Source organism: Aythya marila (genome assembly GCF_965140915.1).
Source record: "Aythya marila genome assembly, chromosome: 11".
Classification (NCBI taxonomy): Eukaryota; Metazoa; Chordata; class Aves; order Anseriformes; family Anatidae; genus Aythya; species Aythya marila.
This window is the reverse complement of record NC_139052.1, coordinates 2,010,591-2,029,367: the sequence shown is the minus strand read 5'-3', so window position 1 is coordinate 2,029,367 and position 18,777 is coordinate 2,010,591. Positions and strand designations below refer to the sequence as shown.

General features: G+C 42.7%; 1 protein-coding gene across 2 annotated transcripts; it reads left to right on the top strand.

The window, feature by feature from the left end:
* The first annotated feature begins 6,098 nt into the window (after nt 1-6,098).
* On the top strand, nt 6,099-15,577 carry LYSMD2 (LysM domain containing 2). Of its 2 annotated transcripts, XR_014318234.1 has the most exons (4): nt 6,099-6,401; nt 9,706-10,043; nt 11,743-11,867; nt 14,700-15,577. XR_014318234.1 is itself a non-coding variant. In XM_082768762.1 (3 exons), the coding sequence occupies exons 1-3, from the start codon at nt 6,204-6,206 to the stop codon at nt 14,749-14,751; spliced, it is 588 nt and encodes a 195-aa protein (XP_082624888.1). In that variant the 5' UTR covers nt 6,105-6,203; the 3' UTR covers nt 14,752-15,505. The 2 variants fall into 2 exon arrangements, 1 of the variants encoding a protein (XP_082624888.1); XM_082768762.1 differs by lacking the exon at nt 11,743-11,867 and having other exon boundaries at nt 6,105-6,401; nt 14,700-15,505.
* The last annotated feature ends 3,200 nt before the right edge of the window (nt 15,578-18,777 follow it).

The following is an 18,777-nucleotide window of genomic DNA, read 5'->3' as shown; positions in this document are numbered from 1 at the left end:
CTGTCTTCCTTACATTTATTGCTGATTTACACACCAGTGGAGGTGCCACTATCATGTGACTGTCAGATCTATCGTATTAATTGCTTTTTTAGTTAAGATGCTAAAGCAACTAATTGTACCGAATTTGAATTCAATGGCGGAAGGAAAATGTTAAGTCAGCACACAAATAACCAAGAGACTCATCTGTGTGGGCTGACAGTGAGGATGCTGCATACAAGGCTTGGTTGGGTGCAGGTGCACGTGAACAGAGGAAGCACCTGGGAAGAAGCAGTTAGCACAGAAAAGCAAAGCAGCATGAATAGAAACATATGGAAGCCAAGTTAAACGCTGAAGTACTCTGCAATGACTAACTTTCTAATGCTATATGCAAGAATAATTTTGACATTAGTTTCACTCTGGAAATTGAAGTCAAAAAATGGTGTCATGGGGTCCAGTGATAAACAGACAGCCATCCAGGAATTGCTCAAAAAGTTGTCCTCACACAGCTCTGCCTCCGTGTTTTCAGTGACAACTTCATGCAGATAAGCAGCACAAGGCATTGCTACCTGTGAATCTATGAGCCACCTTGGGAGGCAAAAGGTATGCTGCTAGTATCTCCCGTCACTGATAGCCTGACTAAATGTGTGTACTGGGTCTGGCTGGGATGTTAACTTTCCCTGCAGCAGCCCATACAGTGCCGTGCTCTGCACTTGTAGCTAGAACAGCAGTGGGATCCCACCAGGGTTGTGTCTGCTGCTAAGCAGCGCTGGCACAGCATCAGGACTCTCTCTAACCCTCCTAGGGGGTGGGCAAAAAAGTGAGAAAGGAACATCACCAGGGCAGCTGACCTAAACCAACCAAAGGGATATTCCATATCATGTGGTGTCACACTCAGCAATAAAGGGTGGAAACAGGAAGAAGAGGGGAGGGGTGGGTTCTTGTTGCAAAAATGTCTGTCCTCCTGAAAACTGGCTACTTGAGTTGAGGTCCTGCTTCAAGGATGTGGTCAAGCATTGCTCACTTGTGGGAAGTAGAGAGTAATTTTTTTTCCCTCTGCACTTCCACATAGCTTTTATTTTTTTTCCCTTTCCCCCTCCCTTTTCCTTTTTTCCCCCTTTAGTTAAATTGTTTAATTAATAATAATCTTTCCTTAATAATTATTTTTTCCCTTTAATTAAATTATCCTTATCTCAACCCGTGAGTTGTTCTTTCCTTTACTTTTTCCCCTCTTCTTCTAAGGAAGGGGAGTGAGAGAGTGGTTGTGGTGTTCAGCTGCCTAGCATGGTAAAACCACCACGATGTGAAAGGGAGCTTTTATTGATGTATGGAGAGGTTAGTCAATGTGTATCCATCTGCGTGTGCAGCAGCAAGTTATGTATAACAATCAGCAAGGCATGCGTTAAAGAAGGTCATAGGCTGCTGGTTTAGCTGCACACAGCACATTTAACTCAGACATCATCAAGGGACAGCAGCTCGTGCCCCTGGGTGCCTCCCTAACAGTCACTGCAGTGGGGAACAGCACTTGTGATGCTAATGGACATATGCTGCTGCTCCAAATATTTCCTCCTCCTGTGCTGTTGACTTTCCTGCCTGACAATTTATTAGCCAGGCAGCGCTATACACAGCTTGATTTCCAAGGACTTTATGACCTAAAGGAAGAGTTGACAAAGGCTAAAAAAGACCTGGACAGGAACACAGGTTTGGGGCCAGTGGCTCTCCCTCCAGGGTCATTGGATAGCCTGTCCCACACTCCTGAAATGTCAGCAGCAACCCCGTCTGCTAAGCCTGCAGTGCTCTGCTGGGTACTGGCTCCTGGCCCCATAACCCAAGGTCGAACACAGCCATGGACAGCCTCCTCACAGGTGTGCCAAACAGTGATTCCACCCTGCATATTCACCCCACCTATTTTCAGTGTGAACAACTATGAATCACCCAAGGGCTGACTGCCCTTTCAACATGCACAGGTCATAAACAAAAATCAGTCATAAGATGTAGTTAGGAAGAGGAAGCTGGCTGGTATCATTCTCCAGCAGCTGACACCAGAAGCCACATGCTTGGAGAAAATGGAACATGTCTGTAATAGCACAACCCAAACCGTTCACATGCTTTCGTGTGCAAGGTTGCTCCCATCAGCACGGGACTTGCAGCATTCACATTCCTAAGTGGCAAGTGATGTACAAGAAAAACTAGAGGCAATGAAGAAGTGCAAGGTCCTTCCACAGGTAATCACGCACCTAACATGCAGCTGGGACGGGTATTCAGCTGCTGCAAATGGTAGGGAAAGGGAACAAACAAGGTTTCACTGGCACTTTACACAATAAGGCAAAAAAGCTCTGAGAATGTAAACTCACAGCACATATTGCAACACTCTTATAGCCTTAATATAGAAACCCATAGTAACCCCTGCTAAGGGTGTTAAATATTAATAATGGCTCGCAGCTGCTACTGCAACATAATGGGCTTATTTTGATGCGGAATATGTGAACAGTTTAAGTAATGTGCATCAGTTCAGGCAAACTTACTTTCCCTTTGAAATTCAGACAGGACCTTTTCTCTGTGTTGCAATTAATTGCAGAACCCAGGGCTATTATTTTTAAAGGCAGAATCTGTCTCTGATCTTTGTCCTACACTGCACCATTTTTTTTGGTCAGAGGTTGCAACATGAGCAGAGGTGGGCAGCACAGCTTGGCCCATTGCCAAGGGCAGCCTTATTTTCATTTATTCTGTCCTAGTTACTGTGATCCTGCCCACATATTTAACCCATGAAGACGACTGTATAATGTTCCTGAAGTTAAAACAACCCTGTCCTCCATCAGTACAAATCCTGTAAGTTGTAACGTCTGAGCTTGCTTCATAAATGAAGTTAGATGATGCTCTATTTCATTTAACCCTTTGCAATGTAGATTTGGCCCAAGGCTTCTTTACTGACAAAGCAGCTGATGAATACCTGATCATTAACAGAATGGTTACCTAACTAAAAAACATTGTCTTCTCTACTTGGCCATTAAGTTGTATAGGCTGCCCCCCAGGTAGACTCAGTTGATACTGATCTCTATTTTAGAACATTCCTGGCTTTAACCATTATATAGGTCAACAAACTGAAGTAAATAAATCAAAACCACTGTGCAGTTACCGACCTAGATATGGATGATTTTCAAAGATAAAATGGCAGCTACATACCCAATGCTAACTGACAGTTAATGGACTGCATACACTTAAATACTGTTGGTTACTTAAAGTTTCATCATGAAGCTCTACTGAAAATTCATCCTCAGAGCTAATTTAGATTGACAAGAGGAGACAGAAGTCCCTAACTGAATGCATTACTCATTACCAGAGTTACCTTTGAGCTAATGCTACAATACTTATAAAGCAGTAGTTAAACATAGTTTGTCCATAGGCAATTCCTGTACAATGATTTTATACAAGAATGCAGGGCCCATTATCTAGGTCTGAATATGTCCCCAGGGAAAAAGCAAAAAGAGGTTTCCACTTCTCCACAGATTTAACTCCAAGAAACTCTTATGTCAGGCAGACGCTCCACTGTACTTAGTTGAGGTGTCCAAAGTGAAAGCTTTCATTTAAAAAACTATGTTTCCAACTGCTATAGCTGCAGCAATAACCTCCCAAACATGAAGTGAGTAATAGAGGCAATGATGTCTGCAGACAAGCTCAGAATGACTCAGGAGTGAACTCCTCCATCCCATATAAACTTGATTAGAGCAGCAAGTCCAACCCCCCAGTTATGTGACTTTAGTGCAAGCATTACCTAAAGAATTACTGATTAGTGCAAGAAACAGGTTTGGTCAAGTACAGCTCCTTCAAACTAGAAGCTCAGGTGGCAGAGGCTGCAACACAGAAACAGGAAGGGCAGAAGAGAACAGGAAGGAAAGAAGCAGACAGTACTGCCAAGAAACTCCCTTGCTGAACTGAGGTCATGACCAGGCACTAAACCCTGCAATTAAAGCTCTAATTGCCTCATAGCCCCATCCATCAGGAAATACCCAGATATGTCTGTAAGCTGCTGACCTGGGGAGAACAATACTATGGGAAATGAGAATCCCAAAGCTACAGCAGGAGTTATTTCTAATGTGTCGATTTTGGTAACCCTACATCAAACCTTTGGGGATGGGTAATCAACGAAGACCTGCAGGCTGCCAGAGGAGCTCGTTACCTTGTCTGGAATCAAACAGGGCAACCCAACAAACAGGCAGCACAGGCACAATGCAGAATTGTACTACAGCACTGACTCCAGGCCCAGCTGGCATGACACTGGGAAGCTGGTGAGCTTCAGCCACGGTCAGACAGGGCAGCTAACAACCCCAAACCAAAAAGCCCTGGGAAAGCTGGCACTCCCCTCAGATTTCTCAAGGTCACAGACATGAAGACATCCCAGTAGAACGGACACCCTGTTCTCACTGCTAACATTTTCCTTCCTTAAAAAACAGTCATCAGTAAGCCACTTCTAGTTTCTTCTGTAACTTGTTTTCAATGCATATAAGAAATGCTTGTAGGTAAAAATGGGCTTCCTAATTTAAGCTCTGGCTCAAATATTTAACTTTTATTGTTGTTTCCAAGGGTGTTCACTTTACTTAGAGAAGAGGCAGACAGCTAGTCAAATCAAGTATCTCAGCATCATCTCGAACCCAAGTGTTCTCCCAGCCATACTGTGGATTTAAGGGGTAAGAAACAAACATCTCTATGAATTGCTGATGTGAAGAGCACAGTATATTACTACACCCATACAGTGTATTTTCAAACTGACATTACACATTCAACTCACTGTATCAGTAACACCAAATGGCATTTTCATTTTATTGAATTTCAGCTCCCCTGTGCTAAAAGCTGCTTAGCTGAAGTAACTGGTCAGGGTAATTCCATCTCCGGGCAGGCATCCAGATGTTCGTAGCTTCTGCTGATGGGCTGTCAGAGGCTGAGGCTGAGCCATGGCTGCACTGAGCAGTTTTTTAACAAGGCTGCCCTGCAGTTCTTCAGCTCTCCCGCTGGGTGGGCCGCAGCTGAAAGCTGATGCAGCTCAGCAGGCTGACGAGTTTCCGAAGGAACTGAAAGCACAGAGGTTACAATTAATCTGGTGCTCTTTACAGAGCCGGTATAGCCTCAACTGGATATCCCAAGGTAGCCTACAACTTCCCAAATATGCTTTATAGCTGCAGAAAACTTAAAGCTAGCCACTTTTGCAACCAATTTCTGTTCTATCCACATGTTGCCTGCAGTTGTGTGTTTAGACACTGGGATTGTCACACCGGCTTCTCTCATGTGATGGTGAGGTGCTGCTGTGTCAGTTCTTACCAGTAACCAGTGCATCTCTCAGGGCTGCTTTGACACATGCATGGAAACTTGTGGCCAGATTAACAGCCTTTGTCAGATCATTCATTTCTGTTCATTTCTGCATTTATTCCTTCAAGAGACTATGACACAGTCAGTGAACACAACCCAATTAAAAGCCACGGCTAGATATTGTCAGCTGACATAAATATCCATAAATAATTATGTGGATACACACTGCACCAAGGAATGCTGATGTTAGCACATAAACCAATTAAGCTCTTACATATCTTTTGTTTGGCCAGGTCTGCCTTTCTAGGAGCTTCCAGAAGAGAAACGCACCATGGCATTTGTTGCCCACCGCTTCCCAGTATCACGGTGGCTTGAGACCTGGAGGGCAGCCGGCCCAGAAGCCCTGCTCTCATCCAGCTACCCTGAGAGGGCTGCACAGGGCACGCCGTGTATTTGGGTACCCCGCGTATGTGTGTGTGTGGCCCTGGCATTTGGGTACCCTGCGTATCTGTATGGCCCTGGCATTTGGGTACCCTGCGTGCGCGCACACGGGCACCACGTACACAGCCCACACCCTGTGTTATGAAGCCCATCACTTCACGAGGGCCCAGCTGCCGAAGAACCTCTGTGCGCAGGTTTCTAGGCAACGAGCGCTGACAGCAGACCCGGGCACCGCCTCCGTGTGGGACCCCCCCCGTCCCCCCGCCGCCCTCCCGCTCCCCTCGCGGCTCCCGCCCCGCCTCAGCCGCCCCCGCGCAGGCGCCGTGCGGCTCGCGGCGCAGCTGAGGGCGGGCCGGCCCCAGCCCGCCCCGTGCCGCTGCCGCCGTTACCGGGCGGGTGGCGGCTGAGGGGGGGGGGGGCGCGCGCGGGCCCCGCGCCATGGCCGGCGGGCGGCGGGGCGCGGGGCGCTGAGGGGCGGCGGGAGCATGGCCGAGTCGCTGCGGGAGGAGCCGCCGGGCGGGCCGGAGTCGGAGGCCGAGCTGTCGCAGCGGCTGGCCCGCACCAAGGCCCGCTCGTACGGCAGCACGGCGAGCGTGGCGGCGCCGCTGGCCGAGCGCTACGTGGAGCACCGCCTGAGCGCCGGGGACACGCTGCAGGGCATCGCCCTCAAGTACGGCGTCACGGTAAGGCCGCGGCGGGACGGGGCGGGGCGGGGCCGGGCGGGGCGGGGCGGCGGCCGGGCCCCGGGGCCGCCGTTCAGCCGCCGCCGCTCTCGGTGCCCGCGGCACCTCGCTCCTGAAGGCGCCGGGAGGGCCCGGCCGTGCCCCTGCAGGGAGCGCCGCGCGGCTGGGCCCGTTCCCGAGGAAGATCGATCGCGGCGCGGAACGGGGAGGCGCTGCCTGGGGCGGGTTTCGTGGCCTCCTCTGGCTCTGGAAGATCTGCGCGGGCCTTCCAGGTTCAGCAGCCTTCGGCAGCACTCAGCCTTCATCGTGAAAGGAATGTTTAAGGGAAGAAATAGAAAGTAGCTTAACCAAATGTTGTTGACAGAGTTAGTGGCGTTTTGAATTTACCAGCGGTCTACATCAAAACAAAGGTTTTCTTAGTACTGAGGCAGAGCAAAGTGACCCTTGCTGCTTTTTTTTTTTTTATTATTATTATTACTACTTTTTGGGAACACTTTCCATGATGGATAGTCTCTGGCCTAAATATTTACACTTCTGAAAGAAGAACAAAACACAAGTATTTGCACTGTGCAGCAAGTGAAAAATATATGCATGAATCACAAAATAGTTTCAAAAATGGCATTTCTAAACACTCTACAAGTTCAGCTAAATTAAAGTTGTAGATGACCAGTCTTAAGTGTTTAACTTACAAACCATAAACCCATCATGTGAACAAAATTAATAAACTTCTGCTGTGCTATTGATGCAATTAACATATGAATGCTGGCTTTGAAGATCTCTTTTGTTGTTTGATTTTGTGTTGTCAGTATTCTGCTTAGGGAACGGCATCATTAGACTGAAACTGAGAAAGGGAGATTCCATGTCAGCTTAACCTATGGGTACTGCCAAGTTAGACATTTGTTATTGCCTTGATGGTTTCAGTCCTGGGTATGAATGCATACAGACATGTTTGCATTAAACAAAATGAAGAATCTTACACATTCACGCAATGACAAGGACTGGCTTCCTCTAAGGAGCCATTACTCTTGCTTCCTATGTCCTGTACGCTTATCTGAAAGTGAGAGTTGCTGGACTGTGGAACATCAGAATTATCTTGGGCTGACATTACTTCCAGCATTACTGGTTTTAGAAGCATCCCCATGTGCTTTTCCTCAGAGGGAATTACTGCGTAGCAAAAGACATCCTTGTCCAGTGCCTGAGTTGACATCAGTATAGGCAATGTAAGATGCATGAAAATATCACGTTGGACAGAGGGAGATCACTGTGCTTTGTTTGGCCTCAGCTTCTGCTGCCCTTCTCCCCCCAGATATCATTAATTTCGTGTGATGTTTATTAGATCTTCTTTGAACTCTTGGGTAAATTAACTCTGGAATTAATAGCTCACATGCTTAGTATCATACATGTATTTATGGTTCACTTAGAGTACTGTATCCATCATACAAAGGTATCCCTTCTAGTGGGGGAGAAGGATGAGGACTACTTGTTTCACTGTCAGTGGAAGTGGTTTGGGTGAATTCAGCACCAGTTTATGCATTAGTGCATTTTCAGTTACAGTATTAAGAGCAATATTTCTTATTATAGGTCTGCAGCTAACAAATCAGTTGAGTTTTCCTAGCACTAGGTAAACTACCTGCTACTTAGGCAATGCACCTCTGAATGTATGAGTCAGAGTTGGAGAAAGAGTAGAATATATTGCACACTATCAAGTAACATGTTCAGGATTGCAAAGGGCATTCTTTAGAGACATATTTCCTATTTCACTGTTACTTAGTGCAGAATGCCACCAGATAGTACATAAAAGATATTCCAGGAAGAATGAACCAGAGGTGGAATTACAGTGCAGTAGGATAGAGAAGAGCAGTACAGTGCATTATTTATCAGCTTCTGAAGCATCAGCTTCCTAGTCCCATTGATAAGAGAACTGGAGTTGAAAATAGATATTTTTAATCTTATAATGTATTTTTAATTGAGAAGAGCTCCAGCTGTCATTTTAAATTATTTTGATAACAATCAAGAAGGGCACTGACTTTCAGAAATTCTGAAAATAGGCATTTAAACTTGCATCTGATGGCCATTATTGATTTTGTTACTAAGTCACGTAGCTTTCTTATTGGCCTTCAGATGGTACTCTGCTTGGGAGGAAACTTAAACAGGCTCTAAACTACGCAAGGTTCACCAAAAATAGTCTCCAGTCTTCAGGAGCTGGGACAGTAATGAGCTTTTCTTACTTGACGAGTTTCTGACACTGGATGTTACTCAGCTATTAAATCTAACCATGCCATTAACGTACTGACTTGGAAGAAAATTTGATGAGTAAGAACTTAATATTCTTAGTAGGGAAGCAGTATGAACTCCAGCTGGGGCTTTTTCTTTGTAGAACAACCTGAGATGCTATTAAAAATAGCATTAAGTATGGAACAATCAGGTCTTCGTACATTAGTACTGAGAGAGATGCATCTAATGAATTCTTGCTTCTGTCCTGAGGTAGCATTTGCTGATGAGTAGGCTTTGGAGCATTGTGGCTAAAAGTTGCCAAAGTAGTATTTAAGTTATGCAGCAGCTGTTAAGATGCATTATGACACACAAGAGCTTGTTAATCGTGCTGTAGAATCAGCTTACTGGACAGACGCAGCATGTAGTCTATGCAACTGTATCCAAAATTGTTTAGAATCTCCCCTCCCTTTCACTGCCTGACTCCTCACAGAAAGTCAGGACTTCAGCTGAGTCTGAATGCATTGCATCAGCTGTGGATACAGAGTAGTATGGATGAAGCGTATCCAGCTCTTCCAACATCTGTGGTGCTCACTGTTAAAAAACAGCGAGTCCTAGGACGCTCAAGGTAACCATTCCCCCTTGTTTATCCGTGCTTTTTGAAGTAGTTCAATTATAGCAGCTGCTAGCAGTGCTGAGCCTTACTCTAATGTAAACCAAACCAGCAGTGCTTTTGCCATATAATTGTGGTGTGTTTTTTTTTTGTTTGTTTTGTTTTTGGTAAGTTATTCACGTGAGCCTGTACAGAGATTGGAAGACTATTCCAGAAATGCGTCTTCAGCTAGTACAAGACTTCTGGGAAGACCAATACAATGGAATCAAGTCTATATGCAAGGAAGAAACTAAAACGCTGAGTTAACAAGGCTAAGATTTACTATCCACTCTGAAGTCTCTGAATGCAAAAAAATCCTTTAATGAAACCATTGCAAAAGTATAGTCTTATTCTAACTAAAGGTTACTGTAGTACTTCAGGAAGGTGGCATTTTATACTTTGCCAAAACCTAATAATTTACATTTTTCCTATCTTTTTCAGATGGAACAAATAAAGAGGGCAAATAAACTGTTCACTAATGACTGTATATTTCTGAGGAAAACCCTGAATATTCCTGTTATATCAGAGAAACCATTACTGTTCAATGGACTTAATTCACTGGAGTCTCCTGAGAATGAAACTGTTGACAGCTCCCCTTCTTGTGAAGAAGGCCCAGTGACGGTTCAGGAAGAAAGTAGTTCTTCTCCCAGTCCTCAAGAACCTGACAATCAGCCCACTGCACCAGAAGAACTGTCTGCCAAAGATTTTCTACAGAGATTGGACTTGCAGATTAAGTTATCCAAACAAGCAGCCAGAAAACTGAAAGATGACAGTGTCAGGTAAATGCCACTTTTAGTATTAAGCATCTTAATTTCATCCTGAAGGCTTTTTAGTCTAAGCTGGACCCTCTCTGTGGAGTATCTCAGATAGCACTTGTAGTTTTGTCAAGAGCAAGTCTATGCAATCATCGTGCACAAGATCTAATTACAGTGCACCACTAGCAGATGCCTTGACATGGCAGTTAAAGGCTGCCTCCGTGTATGTTGTTCATAGAATTGCAATAGCATCCTATGAAAGCTCGAAGGCCAATATTCTCCAAAGTGTCTCGCGATGTAAGTGAGCACTATTTAAGCACACCCAGTTTGGTGTGAGTGCAGGGACCTCACACTTCTTCTCTTCGCGTGGAGAGCTGGAAAGAGGTTATGCCGGCAGATATATACTTCTCCTTCAGAAAGTTGTTTGGTACAAAGCTTCTTCCATCATTACAGTTCACTTCAAATAACGATACCTTTCAGGACCAAATCTGTTGAGTATAGCCCCGTTTTTTTCAAAAAGGTAAAGGGTCATTTCATCAACTTGAACTAAGTTCAACAGACAAAAACTTGACGGGAAACAGTACATCAGATTTAGCAGTTAGATAAGCCTCATTTGGGAAAAATATCCTGTAAGACAACTGAAGAATGCAATTTGTTATCTACTGTACTCCATATACAGCTTCCCATCGCTTCCCATCGAACAGCAGCAATTTAGAGCTGCTCTCTCAGGGAAGGCTGGACAGCTTTTAGTGTTACATTTTGCTAGCACACTTACTTTGTTTTGACTGGATCACATGAAAGAAAAGTGCTGTTGTACCTCAAATCCCTGTTCCTTCAAACTCTTTCATTTACACTATTATATTTGAAACCATGGAGAGCATTCCTATGAAAATATGCGCTGCTGCTGACTCTCAGATCATTAGATGTGTATCTAACATCCATTAGAGTAGACGTTGACCCAGCAGTTAAGGTGAGTGAAATTGAACTGTGGTCCCTGTTGGAGGAAGGCAGTTGTTTTTAACATCCCTTCAACAAAGTTTGCAGAAGAAAATTCACTTTGGCTCTGCTCATGCTGTGGCAAAGTCTATATGGTGAAAATGACACTGCACAGGCAGCACACCTCTACCAATATCCACTTCCTGTACTACTTAACTTATAGTGTAGGAAGCGAGGGTCCAGTACAAAGTTTCCTTCCCAGGAACAAGGAATGCAGGAGGACAAGTTACATTACCAAGAACATCTGCTTCTGCTTGTGGTTTTTTAAAATCTGCTCCAAAACTTGAAGTCATAACATCTCACCATACCGGTCAGCCTGATTTGACAGATGTTATGACATCTCACATGGCTCTTTACTTTGGTCTGCCTTAAAGTCACCAAGAATGCAAGCACATACATGCACCAATTCTGATCACATTTACCTGGTATCTGTCTTAGGTACAGGTATCTATTTCAGCAACAGTCCAGTGCTACAAAGGTGGTGAATTGTTCTTTAATTATAACCCTTGAAGTTACTTTTTTTCAGTACTCTCAAAGGAACGTAGTGTATTAACTTCTGAAGTTAACTTCATCCCAACAAAAGCCTCTCACTGTTAGGTAAAAAGAGTGAGGAGCACACAGTTGTAGATTTAGATAAGTTAAGCTTTAATAGCCATGCAAGCAGACAAGTGCTAGAGATCATAGAATGTAATCTACTCAGTTTGTGCTAACTGTGTTTTGCTCTTAGATAGTTTATGGAAAAATACGTCTAGACCTACACATACTACTACTTCTGCTGGAGTTTCACTGACCAAGAAGTCATTGTTTAATAAATCCCCGCAGCAAGCAGATTTATTCAAGATACAGCCCTAGGTGAGCAGCCTGAGACAGGAAGCCCTGTTTTTGTTTTGGACAGTATTTTTATAATAGACAAAAAAATGCACAGGTTGTTTGTAACATACTTAGAGACCTCTTCTATTTGCATATTATGGAAGATACTAGTTTTATTCCACACACGGCACACAAGTTAGTAGCTTGAGAAAATGCTAGTGCTTTGTTTTGCCCAAAATGCTATTGGATATGTTTCAGGATGCTTAAACTGAAATTGAGTTTAGTGATGCTTATTATATCAGACAGAACACCAGAGATCTAATGCAAGCTCTTTGTAGGGTACTTAGGATTTCAGAGTGTGATAGGCTAGAACACTAAGGCCAAGTGTATGCCTCTGGGACAGGTTACACTTTTATGCAATTGCATTTTTCAGTGACTGATTTTGAAAACCGTGTAATTGAATAGAGCCTCTCTAATCATCAGTGCTTATATAAGGCAATATAATTAAATGGCATGCAGCACTGGAACAGAACCTTATGTTGTCACCAGCTTTGTTGCCTAGAACTGAGCCTAGAAAAGAATACAGTATTATAAGTTTTAAATGCTTCAACAAGTTCAGTTAATTTATCCAATAATTGTCCACCATCATTAGCCATCAGCTCACGAAAGAGATACCTCAATAAAGGACAGTACCTGTGGAGACTCACATTTCCAGAAGCTGAGCTCTTATTGCTGCCTTGGTTTGGATGCTAGAAGCATCTAAGGATTGGATTTAAATTTCCTTGTTCAGTCACAAGCATGCTCAGTCTTACGAAAGTGGTGGTTAGCATTTGTTATTGTGGCCTGATGCATACAATAGCTTGCAGTAGGCATTTTTCTGTGCTTGCATCCTGCTGGGCCAAGTGGCAGCAGCATTCAGGAAGAGATAGAACTATAAAACATTGTAATTCTTTGCTGTTCCTTTCCCTCTGCCTCAAGGGGAATGTTACAGTGATTTACCACTTCACTATTTTAAGCATCTTAAAAGTAAAGGAATTTTCAGTCATTAAACATATACACACACTGCTATTTCGCTGCTTGTGGACAATGGACCAAAGCTACTATGTAATCTTACTTCATATAAAGCTTAGCTTGGTTTTAGACTATTTGAAATAAGCTGTATTTGCTACGTACAACTCTGAAGATCTACAGTAGTCGTACTTCCTGACCATTACCATGGTTTGGAGTAACGTGTTGTCAACCTCTTTGCTTAGCAAAGCACTGCAGCCTGGGACAGAATGCTAGAAGCTGTCTTGCCAACTGCAGCATTCCTGAGCCTTGGTTAGAAGTTTATTTGCACATTACAGCAAGTCACGACTTTGTTTATCTTCAAGCACAGTCACCCACTACATAATTCTTACATCCCACCACATACAGAAACCCCACAAAGTTGGCTGTGACCCAAATGCTAGTCTTCTGGCCTGTATTGAAGACTGCCATGTGAGCCCGTAGTTTAAGTATGTATTTCACAGCAGCAGTAGGTATGAACAGCTTAGATTGTAGTTGTTCTGCTACTTTGATAGGCTAATTTTCTAGTATTGCTGTCACACATATCCCTGCAATAACTGCAAGTTTAACTCAAAACCTTATTTTCTGGGAGGTTTAATTTTTTGACAAGTTGTTTCAATTCAAGAAATATCTTTGGATTAAGTTTTTTTGTTTTTGTTTGTTTGTTTTTGTTTGTTTGTTTGTTTGTTTTCTGGACTACTCAGGAAAAGACGAAGATTGTGGAAATGAGAACAAGTTATTCAGCTGCTTGGTTACTCCATGCTTTATCCCATTTGTATTCTAGGGGAGTATACAAAATTTAAGCAGTAGTTAATGGTGTTTAGAAGTTAGCAGGAAAAAGTCAGCATGATGGCATTTGGAACGTGATTGAAGCGCATAGTGTACCCTGTACCATTATTAGGTTATTTGAGTAACAGTACCTTTGTATGCAGGCATGTACAGCATTAAGAATAATAAATCCTTGGAAGCTCACAGTACAACAACTGAAGTCTTTCAGTCCTCACCAACACGCTAGAATTGACAGCAGCTTCCAAATTATGTTACTGAACCTATCCTTAAAGATCTACTACTAGAAAATTATGGTCTTTGTAGTACTTCACATGTTCATATTAGTACCAGTTGTTGCACTGCATTGTATATATGAACACTTTTTTAAAAGGGCAGTATTGTCAAGTAAACAGTAAGCAGACTGATGTTTCCTGAGGATTTTTAATAGCAATACTACTGTGGTTTGTCCAGTCATCACACTAGAGCTCGTAGGCAACTATTTCCCACTAAGAAATTCCAAGTGATCAGTCTCAATATTGAGTGATGCACAGGGAAAATATATTAACAAATCCACTCAGGGAAAATCCTTGCAGCATTAAGACAGATACAGATACAACTGATGGATCACTCCCCTTATTGCCTAGTTTGCCCATCTGCATCCTCTGCCACTCAAAAGGCTTTAAGCAAACGTAGGATTGAAATATTATTTTTGAAGAGAAATGGGAGAACAGAATAGATAGAAAAATAGAATTCCAGCATGCTCTCTACTTGCTTATCCTTTATAATAGTGCCAAATCGATAATACCACAAATAGTTAAGCTCTAAACATCCTGATGTTGTGGAACCTTTACAGCTTTACTTACTTTTAGCCTTCTGTTCTTGAAAGTAATGAGAATTCCAGGCATGTATAATGAACAGTAGTATACAAGTGTTCTTAGGAAATTACTCTTAACTATTTTGATCCATTAGGAAAAGTAGTTGTTCACATTTTAATAAATTTGTATTGTTGAGGCATGATATCTGTCCCTGATCTGATGATTATGATCATTTCCTTTCTAGAGAGGAGGAGAATGAGGAAGGTCCCTATGCAACTTCTTCATATCACCACTAGAAGACAGATGCGATGGCCTGAAAACTTTCCATGAAATCAGTTCTTACAGAACTAAATGGTCAATAATTCAAAAAAAGTCTTTTGGACTCATCATCATGTTGTACTTTATACAAGTCATGAATGGGTAATTGCACTGAAATTATGACCTCTTCTGCCTTCCATAGGTTAATGTCCTTATGCTATATGAACAAAGGGTTTAAGCCTTCCAAAACTAGCAATGGCCTTTATACCCCTTCTGTGCAAACTGTAGCATGGTAGCAACAATATATCCTTGAGGTCACCCTTTATGCAGGATGTTGATCTTTAGTAAAGATTTTGTAAATACTCGTTAAAGTGAAATTTGTTTTAAGTATTTAAGATGTTAAGTAAGTTTGCTTGTAAATGACAAAACCACAAGTGGAAGTTTACTTATTCTGCAGACACAGGCAAGCTTGCTGTGGAAGTTGTGTCTACTGCAGGGCTGCAGAACTTGCCTCTGAACTGTACGTGTCTGGGTGGTTATAAGAACATCCTTTATTTCTAGGAAGGGGAGTCTGGCTTGTTTTCATTAGTTAAAGCCTTTACTACTAAAGAGCTGTCTACAAACATTGGCTAGTAAAAGGGAAGCGTTAAAGCAAGAGATTTTTCTTTTGTAAGATAAAGCATTGAAATATCAGTTGTGTGTTCTTGTGTGCAGTTACATTGTGTGGTTTTAATTTAATAAATAAATTTCAATGTTTGTTCATTATGAAGTCAGCTTGGTTCTAGACTTTTTTTGTGAAGAATGATTTATCTAATTACATGAGCTTTTAGATGTTAATTTTAGGGCAAATATGCTCCTTTACTATATAAAAAGCTCCACCCTTGCCTCTTCCCTTACACACATGAAGTCATTTCTTAACCCAAGAGTTTACTGTTATTTACTACTAATGAGACTCCTAAAAACTATTTGATCTACTTGTGCAGTCAACCAAAACCTTTCATTAAAGTTAATAAAAAGCCTTCACTAATTCTAAGTAATAGTAAGTAACTAACTAATAGTAAGCCTTCAGTATTCTAAGATGTCAGCATTCAGGTCTGCAAATTGATCTCACCTGAAGCTCAGGAATGCTGAATGCAAACTGCATTCATTCTTCACCCTGTAGTTAATATGTGAGCAACTTCTTGTTAATCATCCTGGATTTTTTTCCCCTCAATTATTTAAGAAGCTTCACAAAACTCTTCAGTAAAGAATTGCTGCATCCCTGCTGTGACAGATGTTACCTGTTCATCAATTCACCTGTATAGTTTATTGCTTGCTCAAATTAAGAGAAAACTTCCTGCAATACAGTAACTAGCTTTCAATATTGCTTCAAAATTTAACACTAGAAATAAGCGCCTAAAAGCCCTGGTTCAAAACTAGTCAGGAATTAGTATGTCCCTAAAGCTTGCAGGAATTTCCATCCAGCAGACTCATTCAGAATGTCTCCAGCTCTGATCCGGTGTAGTGGCACACAAATTCCCAAGAAGAAGCGAAAGTTGAGAGTAAAGAAAGCATTCATTCTCGTGGAGACTGCTGAGTTAGTTTTAGCTCTTTCTGTATTTTTAAAATGGGGATTTACATCTATTGCTTAGATATTAATTTCTACTGTTTTCAGTTAATTGTAGTAGGGCAGTAGGGCATTACCAGAGCCAGAAGAAACTTTTCTTCTAGAGATTCCAGCTTAAGGCCCAGGTGTGTTTTTGTAACCTTTCAGAAAAAAAAAAAAAAAAAAAAAAAAAAAAAAAAAAAAACTTTTCCTGATGAAGATTTACAATTTTAATACCACTTATCCAGCCCCCAGGACTAGCACATTTTATTAAACAGGTCAGAAATACAGCTTTCCTTGCACAATAAACACAGGTTCCAGCTCCCACATGAGGCCAGTAAAGCTCCCAACAGCTGTACTTCACCTCACGCTTCCCAGGAGCACTACCATGCTCACAGGATGAAGGACTTCCATGAAAAAAACAACAGGATATCAGTGATGCCATTCACACGTAGGCTTCCTGACTGGCAAAGCCATGCAGAAGGGTATTAGAAGCAGCTCTCTGCCAGCCAGAAGGAACAGGAGGGGCGCAGAAACCCACCACCACACCTTTCGCCTCAGACAGGAGCAGCCACACAGGCACGTTTCAGTCAAGCCCCACAGCTCAGGCCAGCAGCCCTCAGGATGGACCCACAGGGCCTCTCCTCACAGGAACCCCAACTGCACTGGCACGCAGCGCAGCACCCGTTGCCATACGACGGACGTAGCTCAGAAGAGCCCCCTACCCAGTCTCCCCTGTTCCAAACAAGCACATTCCCACAGGGAAGATTTCAGCACCACCATTAACCACAACAAAGGCTGCCAGGGACAGGCCTCCTCCGCTCCTCTCCTTGCCTGCCACACAGCAGGGACAGGTCTCAGCCATGAAGACGCTTCTTCAGAGCTCTCTTCCCACCTGGAGCACCCTGAGGGCACACTGCTCAGCCCCCAACACTAAACTAAACCCAAACAAGACCTCAACCTCTAGTTGCACTCCCAGACTACCCAAGGCACTTCTCTTCGTGTCCTCGGGGCCCCTGAGCAGGCCATGGGACCTGCAGAGCCCAGCAGGCAGCTGGGCCCAGATGAGCCCTCAGGCTCTCCTCAGCAGCGGTGGCGAGTTGCCTGGCTTCTGGCTGAGCGCTGATCAAAAGTGTGCAATCCCACAAAAAAAAAAAAAAAAAAAAAAAAAAAAAAAAAAAAAAAAAAAAAAAGAGAGAGAGAGAGAGAGAAAATGATGCCTGGAAATAGTATTTCTGTAATACAGAAAGAGTAATTCAAGATAGAGTTTCTCTACTCCATAAACAACAGGTTCCTAAGACTCCAGGATAACTAATGTCTTAATATCTTAATCCCCACCACCACATTATTACTTAATAAAATGACAGTGTTTCCTATATATTTTATTTATACATCATCCTGTGTATTTCCTGTAGATTTGGTTTTTCACTCCACCTTTGTTCTTCCTGTACTTCAACTTTATTGTTTGCATTTTTACCAATGAGGAAATTTTAGGCAGAAGTAAAACACACAGTAGAGATTATATTCCTCGTTTTACAGCTATTCTGTGGTGGACAAACCTGCAGCTATTGGGTGCCATTGTTCCACTTAATGGTTTCGGAGAGGGGCCTCCCCCTTCCTGCAGACATCAGCGATGAACTCCTATTGCTCCGTGCTTAGGGCTTCCTCAAAAGGCCAAGCATTGGGAAGAAAAGATGCATTCTCCTTAATGCACAAAAGCAGCCTTGTACTATCATAGCTTGTAGTAAAGTGTTTAATATAGTGTCAGAAACAATAGTCTAATAGAAAAGCCCAAAATGTGAATACCATATATATCGTACTTGTTACATTTTCAGTGATAATTTTGAGAGCGAAGGGTTTCTGAAAGATCCAGCAGAGATACAAACAACATAGAAACTGTTTTTTGTAGTCTTAGAGCCAGAGCTGTGCAGGTGTTGAAAATACCTTTCTCACAAGAGAAATAAAAGTACTGACAGAGTAAGTACATAATTTACAAATTATGTACTAAATACACTGGCATCAGATGTCTGGTGTAGATGTGCTCCGAGTGTTCCTTCAAAATAAGGCCTGGTCTGTATTGCAGGTTGAAACTCAAGTCACTAAGCTGGATTTTATTTAGCATAAGTCAAAGCCTTTCAGAAATACAGTCTGATTCATCTGGCTGGCTGTGTTTTTACTCTCTAGTTCTGAAAGGTGATGTAAATGATAAACATTCGTTTGATGTACCAACAATCAAACCAGTATTTGAAACATTCAAATAACATGGTAAATGGGTTTGAACAGGATGGGAAGTGAATCTTGATTGAAGAACCATGGCTGAGACTGCTTATCTAGCCATCAAAAGGCTTGCTCAGTTGTCAGCTAGACATCATGTAGGTCTAATGTCTACATATATACCACAGATGATACAGAGGAGCAGGGTAAGCACGGAACAGGACCAAGAACGTACAGGCTCTGAATTGGAATTGGGTCATATCTA

Bases quoted from the DNA above. Each gene is read 5' to 3' on its own strand.
- LYSMD2 (XM_082768762.1), top strand. From the start codon at position 6,204: ATGGCCGAGTCGCTGCGGGAGGAGCCGCCGGGCGGGCCGGAGTCGGAG. The intron at 6,402-9,705 runs GTAAGGCCGCGG...TATCTTTTTCAG, and splicing joins CCCTCAAGTACGGCGTCACG to ATGGAACAAATAAAGAGGGC. The intron at 10,044-14,699 runs GTAAATGCCACT...TTTCCTTTCTAG, and splicing joins CTGAAAGATGACAGTGTCAG to AGAGGAGGAGAATGAGGAAG.